The following is a 13,255-nucleotide window of genomic DNA, read 5'->3' on the forward strand; positions in this document are numbered from 1 at the left end:
AGTTACTTATTTTTCTACTTAATAGTTCACCAACCATATGCCTAGAAAATTTTGTGTGATGTTTGTGTGTGTGTTTAATAAATGAAAATGTGAGACATTTCCCCCATTCATAAGTAGAATTGTCCTTAAATCTGTTCCGTTATTACTTTTTACTTGCTTTTTTCTTTTCTGATTTTTTCATCTAAGTGTCGACATGCTCACGTAAGAGAAGTGCTCAATTTCATGTATACCACTGAACAATGTAGTATGTATAAGTGTTTACAAAATTACTTTGAGGATTGTTAAGTAAAAAATGCTTTACTCTCCATAGTACTGGAGGTCCTAGCTAGAGCAATAAGGCAAGAAACAGAAAGGGCATCAAATTAATAATGAAGAAGTTAAACTGTACCTATTTGTGGATGATATGATACTATACATAGAAAACCCAAAAGACTCCACGAGAAAACTACTAGAAGTAATAGATTCAGCAGAATTGCAGGATACAAGATAAACATACAAAAATCTGTTGGATTCCTAGACACCAATAAAGAGAATGATGAAAAGGAAATCAGGAGAACAATACCATTTATAACAGCCCCTAAAAAAATAAAATACTTGGGAATAAATCTAACCAGGGATGTAAAAGACGTATACAAAAAAAAACTATAAAACACTACTCGAGAAACCAAAAGAGATCTACATAAATGGAAAAACATACCATGCTCATGGATAGGTAGACTGAACATTGTTGAAATGACAATTCTATCCAAAGCAATTTACAAATGTAATGTAATACTGATCCAAATACCAACAACATTCTTTAAAAAGATGGAAAAACTTATCATCAACTTTATATGGAAAGGGAAGAAGCCCCGGATAAGTAGAGCACTAATGAAGAAGAAGAAGAAAGTAGGAGGACTCACACTACCTGACCTCAGAACCTACTATACAGCTATGGTAGTCAGAACAGCCTGGTACTCATACACTGACAGATACATTGACCGATGGAACAGAATTGAGAACCCAAATGTAAATCCATCCACCTGTGGTCACCTGATCTTCAACAAGGGCCCAAAGTCCATCAAATGGGGAAAAGACTGTGTTTTTAACAAATGTTGTGGGCGAAACTGGATATCCACCTGCAAAAAAATGTAACAGGACCCATACCTAACACCATAGAGAAAAACTAACTCAAAATGAGTCAAAGACCTAAATATAAAGCCAAAAACTATGAATTTCATAGAAGAAAAACAGGATCAATGCTAGAGGCCCCAATCAATGCTAGAGCATCAACAGGATACAAACTACAACCAACAACATACAAGCTCCAGAAGATAAGCTAAATACTGAAATCTTCTAAAAATTAAAAACTTAAGCTCATCAAACCCAAAAAAGGCTTCACCAAAAGATTAAAAAGAGAACCTGCAGACTGGGGGAAAAAAATTGGCTATTACAAACTAGCCAAGGTCTACTCTCTAAAATCTACAAGAAAATCCAACACCTCTACAACAAAAAAGACAATCCAAATAAAAAAATGGGCAAAGAAAATGAGCAGAAACTTCACCAGAGAAGACATTCAAGCAGCCAACAGACACATGAGGAGATGCTCGTGATCACTAGCCATTAGAGAAATGCAAATCAAAACTAAAATGAGATACCATTTCATCCCGGCATTACTGGAATGAATCAAAAAAAACAGGAAATAACAAATGTTGGAGAGGCTGCGGGGAGATTGAAACTCTTAGTGGGAATGCAAAATGATACAACCATTTTGGAAAATGACATGGTGCTTCTTTAAAAAAAAAAAAAAAAAATTGGTGGTGGGGAAGCTAGAAATAGATATACCATATGATCCAGCAATTCCACTCCTAGGAGTATATCCTACAGAAACAAGAGTCATCATAGGAATAGACATATGCACACCCATGTTCATTGCAGCAAAAAAATGGAAACAACCTAGATGCCCCTCAAGAGATGAATGGATAAACAAGCTGTGGTACAATACGCACAATGGAGTATTACGCAACAATACAGAACAGCAGTAAATCTGTGCAGCATCTCATAACATGGATGAATCTGGAGGGCATAATGCTGAGTGAAATAATCACAAGATGACAAATATTGTATGAGACCACTACTGTAAAAATTCATAAAAAGGTTAACAGACAAATAGAAACAATCTTTGATGGCTACAGGGGAGGTGAGGGAGTGGGAATGGAAAAACAATAGACAATAGGTAAGTGGTCATTTTAGTGAATGGTAAGAGAGTACACAGTACTGGGGAAGCCAGCACAACCTGTACAAGGTAAGATCATGGAAGCTGCATAGACACATCCAAACTCCCTAAGGAACCAAATTGCTGGGCTGACAGCTGTGGGGACCATGGTCTCAGGGAACATCTAGCTCATTTGGTATAACATAGTTTACAAAGAAAATGTTCTACATTCTACTTCGGTGAGTAGCATATGGGGTCTTAAAAGCCTGTGAGCAGCCGTCTAGAATACTCCACTGGTCTTACCCCTTTGGGACCAAGGAAGAATGAAGAAAACTAAAGATACAAGGGAAAGATTAGTCCAAAGGACTAAGGGACCACATCTACCACAGCCTCCACCAGACTGAGCCCAGCACAACTAGAGATGGTGCCCTGCTAACACCACTGACTGCTCTGACTGGGATCACAATAAAGGGTCCTGGACAGAGCTGGAGAAAAATGTAGAACAAAATTCTAACTCAAAAAGAAAGACCAGACTTGCTGGCCTGACAGAGACTAGAGAAACCCTGAGAGTATGGCCCCCAGACACCCTCTCATCTCAGTAATGAAGTCACTCCTGAGGTTCACCCTTCAGCCAAAGATTGGACAGGCCCATAAAACAAAACAAGATTAAGGGACACACCAGCCCTGGGGCAAGGACTAGAAGGCAGGAGGGGACAGGAAAGCTGGCAATAGGGAACCCAAGGTTGAGAAGGGAGAGTGTTGACGTGTCATGGGGTTGTTAACCAATGTCATAAAACAGTATGTGTACTAACTGTTTGATGAGAAACTAGTCTGTTATGTAAACCTTGATCTAAAGTACAATTAAAAAAAGTTCTACTCTCCTTCAAGCCTTGGGCTGGAGCAGCTCATGCCCAGTATCCAGTGGGTCATTACTGGCTCTTTGATGAATGACAAGGTGTATTTCCCTTTTCTTCAGCTTTATTATTTGCTTATCTGTCTGTTCACTCACCCATTAAGTTTTAAGTGCCTGTCACCTGTGGAGCTCCATGGTAGGCCCTCTGAATATTGGGGAAGGAATTAAAGAATGTCGTCTCCCCTGGAGGAGGTCATTTCATTGTGTGGTGCAGACTGAGCATGCCCAGTGTCAGGTTTTCGGAGATTTTCATTAGCACAACATAAAGCAAAGGCGTTTTAGTAATTCACAAGGGTGAGAGGCATACTATGCCCCTGTGTGTTTATTTTCCTGTGAGTGTTTATAATAAAGTTTCTCAACCTTCGTTATAAAGGGAGTAATAGTACCTGCTCTGTTGTTTCTCATACATTTGAACAAGCAATTTGGATACCTTGAAGACTATTTTATTCCATCTCATCTTACCTACTAGTTGTCTTATGTAATAGAGTTACCTGGGAGTAGGAGCAACTGTTAAGTTTCTCTGTTTGATTTAATTAATTGAAGTAATTGTATATGTCTGATGTATTGTCTTTCTTTTCCAGAGATATATGGAGAATAGCAGCATAATTGCTTGCTATAATGAACTGATTCAAATAGAACATGGGGAAGTTCGCTCACAGTTCAAACTACGGTATGTAGAAATTTGTTAACAATTTTTTAGAAAAGCTTTTCTATCATCAGGCTAGTGTTCGCAGGTTCTAGCTGAATACCAGGAATTGGGAAGTCATTAAACAGGTAATGGCAGCTGGTAAACAGCAGGATTATACTGGGAACCCCTTGATGGTATGAAATAAATTGGAACCATTTCTTCTTTTGACAGTATTTTCCACTATTTGCAGTAGTTTTAAAATCACATCTTAAGAGTGCTGTCTGATTTTTGGACAGTTAGGTCCAGATTGAGAATAGCCTTTAAGGATTATTTATTTACTTACTGCTTTCAACATTTATAAATTCCTGCTTGGATTATTATGAATAGGGAGAAACCAATGGGTATATTTATTATGCTAACCATAATAATTGTGATGTTACCACGGTAGCATTTTGCGAGGTCTGTTCATAACCTGAATGTGCATGAAGTATCTTAAAGAAGCTGATTATATGTCTCTACAGGTATGTGGTCTTTGAAGAGCATGCTTCCTTCAGGTGTTCACTCTGGGAATGGGATTCTCTCAGTATCTGGTCCTGCTCAGAACTCTGGGCTGTTGGTGTTCTGCTTCTGGGACGTCTTGGGATATCAGGGTCCTAGCTCATACCTGGCTTTGCTCAGACTCTCCTCCAGCATGCTCCCAGGACCCTGATTTCCTCAAGCTGTCCTCCTCCAGGTGGAGAGCATGGTGGGGGTTGGGGGGGGCTACTTGTAGGATGTCGGGAAGGTGCCTGGATGGCTTCTTCTCTGAAAGGCTCGATGCAGAATAAGCTGATAGCATTTCACTGTCATGATTGTAACTCTTATCTGGATTAATTATGTTTCATTCAAAGGGAGTAAAAACCTTTTAAAACTTAAGTCTTCTTTTCTACCATCCTCTGTCCTTTGGAAGCAATGGATTAACATAAACCTACAGGTACATCTTTTCCTGGGGGTCACCCTGGCCTGGGAGGTCACTTTTTTGTTGGATAGAGAGCTTTAAGGAAAAAATGTGAGGATAAACACTCACTTTCTAGGGTGGAAGTATAGAAAAAAGGAATCTCAAAACAGTGGAAATTCCAGTATTTTAACAGTCTTTGGTGAGGGATATTGCCAAAGACTGCAAATGAATTAGTAAATTACATTTCTTGGTTTTTTTTTTTTTTTATCTAAATGTTTATTACCTCCAGAGAACTTCATAGAATTTTTCTAGAAAGCCACATCACCTTTACTTCAGTAATTTATGCTCTTTAATAATGTACATTAATCATTTTTATTCTTTGAGGTCTTAACTGTTTTAATTGAGGGTAAGAAGATTTGGCACTTTTATTTTAGACATTTTCACAGTAAAAAGAATTAGAAAAAGAGGGATTTCACTTTGGTTAAATTCTTCAACTATGTATTTAACAGTAAAAATTAACACATGCCTTAAAAAAAATTTTTTTTAATTGCTTTGATGCGCAGTTGCCTCATTTTATCTTAAATAAGTGCTTCTCTTTTCTTAGGCAGCATTGAATACGATGGCATGTTTGAAATGCCAGGAAGTGGCCTAAACAGATTCTTCACAGTAGTCACCTTGCTTTGGGGGGCTACTCTCAGGGGCTTAGTGGCACCTTATCCATAATGAGCAGTGGGGAGGGCAGGCCTGGCAATTTTCAGTAAACAACCCCACCCAGCACAGGGGCTTTAGATTGTTGCTCTGATGAAATCTGCTTAGAGCCAAAACCCACTGCCGTCAAGTCGATTCTCACTCATAGCGACACCATAGGACAGAGTAGAACTGCCCCATAGAGTTTCCAAGGAGCGCCTGGTGGATTTGAACTGCTGATCTCTTGGTTAGCAGCTATAGCGCTTAACCACTACGCCACCAGGGTTTCCTGCTTAGAGCCAGGGAGCTGAAAACATTTCAAGATCCCATCAGGTTCAGAACTTGGCAAGCTTCTAAATATCTAACATTATGTAAGTACTATAACTTCTCAAAGTTCCCAGGTGGTGTAAACAGTTAACGTGCTTGGCTGCTAATCAAAGGTTCAAATCTAAGGCACCTTGGAAGAAAGGCCTGGCAATCTACTTGTTAAGCAGTCATTGAAAACCCTAGGGAGCAATTCTACTCTGACACACATGAGGTCACCATGAGTCAGAATTGACTCAATGACAACTGGTTATGACTTCTAGCCCTCTGCTGACTGGAACTGGTTGGGGGGCTGGACCCATTGCAGAGGTCATGGTAAAAAGGCTCCGATTCTTCATATAAATCAATGTGAAGTTGGTGAATGGACTTGACCTGGGAAGGCAGTAGCCCCCAAAAAGAGAGTGCCTGGTGTCTGACACTTTTTTTGTTGTTGTTTATTTTACCCTTGACCTTAAAACGGTGTCTGGTCTCCTTACCTTCTACACCAGCTTAAGCTTGCCTGGTAAAGAGCCTCCCTTCCCATCACAGGAATTCAGCACGAGAGCAATCCCTGTAGCGGGGAAAAGGAAGACCCGAGTTCTCCATAGGAGAAGGCCTGTGCTTGATTTCCTCTGTTGCTTTTTGGCTGCTTCTGCCTGAATGTTATCCAAGTTATCCCCGTCTTTTTGTTGGGTGGTGGGGTGCACGCCTGGATCTTCCCAGTGTGCTATACTTGGGCCAAGCAAATGGGGGCCAGTGACCCACACCATGACCTCTGCTAGCTTCCTGAGGCATTCAAGGACACCTCAAGCATCTACCTGTGCCCCAGATACAGGCAAGCATCGCTGTCACTTGTTGCAAACTGGGAAAATGAGGCTCTTTATTATACAATGCCAGGATAATTGTAGACTAATTATGTAACACTTTTCCCTACAATTCCGCCCCCAGCTATAGCTAAATATGTCACATTACCAGCACTCAGCAAGGACAGTCTGTCTGTACTACAGAATGATGCTGAATGTTGGCGGTGGACACTTTTGTACAGGTTGTCATGTATGGTGGCCATATTTACTAAACCAAAAAAAAAAAAAAAAGATCATGTGATCAGAAGATGTTACCTAGTTTTAAAATTCCATTATGTAGAATAACTTTTAAAGATATAATAATTAAATCACATTCTGTGTACATCTGATGAATTACTTTATTGAACAGAAGATTTCATGAAATGGGAAGTCTCTAGGGTAACCTAGGCTAAATAACAACAATTTATGTCTTCTAATCTCTTTATCATGAGAAAAGCTGTGCTATTGAAAAATAAATGTCGTTTAGCTATTTATTGAGAGTTTAAGATGATCAAAAAATCAAAACTAAACCTGTTGCTGTCGAGTCAATTCTGACTCACAGCAACTCTATAGGACAAAGTAGAACTGCCCCATAGGATTTCCAAGGAGTGGCTAGTGGATTCAAACTGCCAACCTTTTGGTTAGCAATCGAGCTCTTAACTGCTACGCCATCAGGGCTCCTTAAGATGGTCAGTTTATACTAATGCAGTTCCTGCTGTTGTCTCAGTCGTTAGGCAGTTTGGTATCTGTCATCCAGGAGTTCACCTCAGAGCATCATGTTTATTTTACCCTTGACCTTAAAACGGTATCAGACCTCAATTTAGACAGTAAACGTTTCTGGTGGGAAAGCTCTCTGTTCTATGGAGCACTACTACATCTCTCGGTATTAACAGACATCTGTAGAGCATAGAGCTATATACCCTGGTGGCATAGTGGTTAACAGCTATGGCTGCTAACCAAAAGGCCAGCAGTTCAAATCCACCAGCCACTCCTTGGAAACCCTATGGGGCAGTTCTACTCTGACCTATAGGGTCTCTTTGAGTCAGAATCGACTTGACGGCAACTGGTATATGGGGTAGAGCACTCTGTCCTCACATGGGCTGTGTGTGACAGCCCTGTGCTAAGGAGTAGAGAGCAAGCTGAAAATAGCTGGCTACCTACTACATCGCTGCCCAGAACAAGCGCAGAGGAGTAGCAAATCCAGTCCTTACCCACTCTCCTCTTCCTTCATCCTCCCAGACCCCCTGCTGGGATGTGCCTGTGTTCAGAGTCTTCTCCCTACAACCTGCCACCTTGCCCACTCCTACCCTTGTTCCAGGTGGCCTCAGTGTATGTGTGCATGTGTGTTTTGTTTTGACAGGTTCTAGAACACTTTTGGGAGAGACATGGGAGATTATGAAACCCAACTGCCCTAGCCACAATTGACAGAAGAAAATATTGAGAACCAGAGAGGCTTTTGACATGATCATAGCTCTTAGACTCCAGGCATCCTGCTTCTGGTCTAGTGCCTTGGAATTTGTAGACTTTATGCCTGGACCCACACTTCATGGGTTTCCATACCTAGGTTACCTTTCCCTTGTGCTTCGTTTTCCAATTTTCCAACTTCTTAACCCAGAGGATACAAAAATAAAGACACTTGAGGCACAAGAGTTATATGGTTCCCAAGAACAGAAAGTTAATAAAGCTAAGGTTCTGCATGAAGAATATTAATAATTAATACAAGCAATTAAGTTCCCAAACTCTGGGAACATGACTCAAATTGATTATCTCATTTTGCTGCAGGTTTATTTAAATAAAACCATCAACCCAGAAAAACATTGTGGTCCAGTTGTGTTTGTCACTGGCGGGAAATAATCTGCTGGTCCTACTGATATTTCTTTACCTCAGCTGTTAATAAGAATTTGCTTGGTCCCATTGGGAATTGTATTTATTGAAGATTTTATGCTTTATTGATAATCACAAAGTGAGTGTTTAAAGGATAAGTTTTAGAGGTTGGATGTAAGATCTTGTCTTAAGCAGCTCTTGAATTGAGAAAACAATAATACTATGAGGTACCTTTTTACATACTTAGTTGAAACATCCAGTTACTTTGAGGAGACACTTAGGCAAGAGCGGGTGTTATCATTTGATAAAATGCTTTAATTATGGCTTAATTACCCAGCTGTCAAAGTTGACAAATTGGCCCACACAGAATGTGTTTCTCCACATAAACTTTAAATGTCTTTCCAGAAACACGTGCATTATTGTCCACAGAGTGAACACTTTTTCTGTGGTGCTGAATTGGGCCCTGGGCCCAGGTGCCTAGAAAATACTGTTGATGAGACTTGCTCTTGCTTGCCTCTTCATGAGAGGCAGTGCCTTAACCGTTCTGGCAACAGTTTTTAAAACTTTTTATTTTTTCTTATTTTAAATAATTGAATTTACAAATGTAGCAGTAGTGATAGGACAATATATGTTTCAAATTAGGTAGACTGGAGTCATTTAAATAAGAATATATATGATATATTATATATATTATATATCATATTATATATATATTATATATCATATATATATAACAATAGATTACAACCATCAGAGGTTACAGTCCAGTTAAGCTTATGTTCTCCTCTGCTCTGCTTACCCCTGTCATGATTGTTTTACTTATCCTCACATACTAATATATTCATCTCTGCAAATATAGGAATACTATCCTTCAGCGGGCTGAAATCCTTCATTCTTCATGAAAGTGGTTGTTGACTCAACTCCTATGTACAACAGAACAAAACATTGCCAGGTTCTGTGTCATCCTCACAATCGACAACATGTTTGAGTCCATTGTTGTGGCTCTTGTGCCAGTCTATCTCACCAAGGGTCTCCTACACTCTTGTTGATCCTCTGTTTCACCAAACATGTCCTCCTCCCAGGGGCGAATTAACCAGTAAGCAAGGTATGTATAGGCTTACAGTAAGCAAGGTATGCAGGGCTTAGTTGTGTTCACTTAGTAATCTGTAGCGCACAATTTCACCTGTTTTTCATCACATCAAAGATGTGGTGAAATTGTGCACTACGGATTAGTAAATAAGCACAAGTAAGCCTGTGCATACCTTGCTTATTGGGTAATCCATCTCTGCCTCCTCCAGTGATTGATCCCACCTGATGATGTGTCCACAGCAAGCAAGATGGACGATGCATGAGGGTTGTTGTTGTTAGGTGCCGTTGAATTGGTTCCGATTCATAGTGACCCTAAGTACAACAGAATGAAACACTGCCCATTCCTACGCCATCCTCGAAATCGTTGCTATGTTTGAGCCCATTGTTGCAGCCGTTGTGTCAGTCCATCTCATTGAGGGTCTTCCTCTTTTTTGTTGACCCTCTACCTTACCAAACATGATGTCCTTCTCCAGGGACTGATCCCTTCTGATAACACATCCAGAGTACACAAGGTGAAGTCTTGCCAGCCTCGCTTCCAAAGGGCACTCTGGTTGTACTTTTTCAAAGACAGACTTGTTTGTTCTTCTGGCAGTCCATGGTATATTCAGTATTCTTCGCCAACACCATAATTCAGATTTATCAGTCCTTCTTCATTCTTCCTTATTCATTGTCCAGCTTTCACATACATCTGAGGTGATTGAAAATATCATGGCTTAGGTTAGGCTCATCTGAGTCCTCAAAGTGACATCTTTGCTTTTCAACACTCTAAGTAGTTCTTTTGCAGCAGATTTGCCCAACACAATACATCGTTTGATTCCTTGACTGCTGCTTCCATGGATGTCGTCTTAGGTATCTAGTGCCCCTATAACAGAAATACCACAAGTGTATGGCTTCAACGAAGAGAAATTTATTCTCTCACAGTCTAATAGGCTAGAAGTTCAAATTCAGGGCACCTGCTCCAGGGGAAGGCTTTCTTTCTCTGTCAGCTATGGAGGGAAGGACCTTGTCGTTAGCTTTCCCTAGTCGAGGAGCTTCTCGGGGCAGGGACCCCGGGTCCATAGGATGTGCGCTCTTATCCTTCATTCTTGATGGTATGAGGTCCGTATGTCTTCCTGCTCGCTTCTCTCTTTTATATCTCAAAAGAGATTGTCTTAAGACACTACCTAATCCTGTAGATCTCATCAATATAACTGCCACTAATCCATCTCATTAACATTATAGTGGCAAGATTTACAACACATAGGGAAATCACATCAGATGACAAAATGGCAATCATACAAAACTGGGAATCATGATCTAGCCAGGCTGACAGATATTTTGGGGGGACACAGTTCAACCCATGACAGATGTTGATTGTGGATCCAAGTAAAATGAAATCCATGACAACTTCAATCTTTTCTCCCTTTATCATGACGTTGCTTATTGGTCCGGTTGTGAGGATTTTTGTTTTCTTTATGTTAAAGTGTAATCCATGCCGAAGACTGTAGCCTTTGATCTTCATCAGTAGGTGCTTCAAGTCCTCTTTGCTTTGCATGAGGATTACCTTGCTATTATTAAATACAGTTCTTGGTTTGACATTTCTGGTATACTCATGAGAAAAGATAGGTTATGATTCATTTTTCTTTTGAAAGCATTAACAAAGAAATATTACTCTGATCTTATAAATAAAAATAGTTACCATGTTTTGAATTCTTACATTGTCCCAAACATTTTGAGAAATGCCTCACTGTTATGGATTGAATTGTATCCCCCTAAAATATCTATCAACTTGGCTGGACCACAATTCCCAGTACTGTGTGATTATCCACATTTTGTCATCTGATGTGATTTGCCTATGATAAATCCTCTCTCTGTGATGTTGGTGAGATGGGATTAGTGGCAGTTACACTAATGAGGCAGGACTTAATCTACAAGATTGGGTTGTGTCTTGAGCAAATCTCTTTTGAGATCTAAAAGAGAGAAGCGAGCAGAGAGACATGGGGACCTCATACAACCAAGAAAGCAGTGCCGGGGCAGAGCAGGTTCTTTGGGCCCAGGGTTCCTGTGCAGAGAGGCTCCTAGTCCAGGGGAATATTGATGACAAGGACCTTCCTCCAAAGCAGAAAGAGAAAGAAAGCCTTCCACTGGAGCTGACGCCCTGAATTTGGACTTCTACCCTACCAGACCATGAGAGAATAAATTTCTCTTTGTCGAAGCCATCCATTTTTGGTATTTCTGTTACAGCAGCACTAGATAGATAATCACGGCACTCATGGAAATTGTTCTAATCCTTATAATAGCCTGTAAGATACATGTTATTATCCTCACTTTGCAGATGAGGAAACTGAGGAGCAGAGAGAATAAAAAGTTGCCCAAAGTCTCATAACTGGCAAAATATACAGCCAGATTTCACCCAAGTGTTTCCACCATCTCATTTACAAACTGGTCAAAACAGGATGGCAAAGTTGGACTGCCTGTATGAATGGGAAAATTAAACCACATTTTAAGAGTTTATTTTATAAGAAGAAATGTCAATTCAGTAAATTAACATATTTTTATCGTAACATGTAAGAAAGCCTTAGCTGAGATTCTTTCAACAGCCAGTACAAATAACAAAGCTCTAGGAACTAGCCACGTACTTGATGTGTTGGGCAGTAAATAACTTACTGTATTTGGAGTTGCTTTAGATTTGGAAGTAAGTCAAAATTATAATTAAGAAATTGAGAGCCGCCTGACTTCAGATATTCCAGATACATGGATCACCAAAAAGTATCCACCTGGAGGCTTGCATAGGTATCGTTTAGCTAGGGGAATTTGCCATATTTGCCTTCCACCATGCCAGTAGATGTGGTTGAAGCAGAGTTCCGCAAAGCCTTATTTATCTGAGATCATGAAAGTCAGAAAAGAGAAAAAAAGTTTTTGTGTCTCTTGCAAAAGGCCAGAATACCTCAGATCCAATTTGGGCCTAATTACGCTCTCCTAATTGTTGGAGACCTGACTTCTCCATGACCACAACTCTGAATGAAACAGAAGAACGTCTTTAACACAGAATATGGGGGACTTGCGAGACCAGTCTCCTCTGTCTTTGTTCTTTTGTGTTGGAGTTAAAGTTTTATTCACCCCACACGTAGTTCATTCCACAATCCATGAAGATTTGGTTGAATTGCAGTTCTTCTCTTTGTATCATATACATGGAAATATATGCTGTTGTTTATTCAATTAGTTTGAAAGAAAAGAGTTTTTATCTTTTTTCTCAAAGCATATTAATGTCACAAGAGCTTGTGGTTTTATGAATCTGGGGAGCTGTTTGATAAATTAACAGATGAAATTCCAATGGTTTTATAGCAAAACTAACATCTGTCTTTTTGCAAACTTCAGGGCCTGTAATTCAGTGTTTACAGCATTAGACCACTGTCATGAAGCCATAGAAATAACAAGCGATGACCATGTGATCCAGGTAAGGAAAAACTTTATGTTGTAGACGTCAAAATAGAACATTTGAAGTATGAGTCACCCTGTTTCAAGTACTCTCCCATAATCCTCGCATTTCAGCACATTTGCTTTGGAGAAAGGAAAATCAAAGGGTGCCAAGAAGACTCTGATAGACTTGCGCTAAGAACTAGGTGCTCAGTAAAGAATGAAAAACTTACTAATTCAGATCAGAACCTGTGATTTCATCGGAAGAGATGTGGTAAATACTTTGGACCATCTGTGAAAACAACATTTACGCAGAAATAAATCAGAACAGAAATGTAGAGTGTATACTGTAACTGCCTGTGGGAACAGAATATTTTTAAAGATACTCACTTAGTTACCTGCAGTTGGTATTCTCATTATAATGCACTCTTACATGCTAGTC

At 39.8% G+C, this 13,255-nt stretch overlaps 1 protein-coding gene across 7 annotated transcripts in view; it reads left to right on the forward strand.

Annotated features, from left to right (window-relative positions):
• Positions 1 to 13,255, forward strand: part of PDE8B (phosphodiesterase 8B) — a 310,368-nt gene that overhangs the window by 182,396 nt on the left and 114,717 nt on the right. For all 7 annotated transcript variants that reach the window (XM_049866266.1, XM_049866271.1, XM_049866276.1 and 4 more), the window contains 2 exons: positions 3,689 to 3,777; positions 12,775 to 12,853. In XM_049866266.1, the coding sequence (XP_049722223.1) occupies positions 3,689 to 3,777; positions 12,775 to 12,853 (168 nt within the window). The remainder of the gene's footprint in view (positions 1 to 3,688; positions 3,778 to 12,774; positions 12,854 to 13,255) is intronic.

This window comes from Elephas maximus, chromosome 2 (assembly GCF_024166365.1).
Source record: "Elephas maximus indicus isolate mEleMax1 chromosome 2, mEleMax1 primary haplotype, whole genome shotgun sequence".
In the NCBI taxonomy this organism is placed as follows: Eukaryota; Metazoa; Chordata; class Mammalia; order Proboscidea; family Elephantidae; genus Elephas; species Elephas maximus.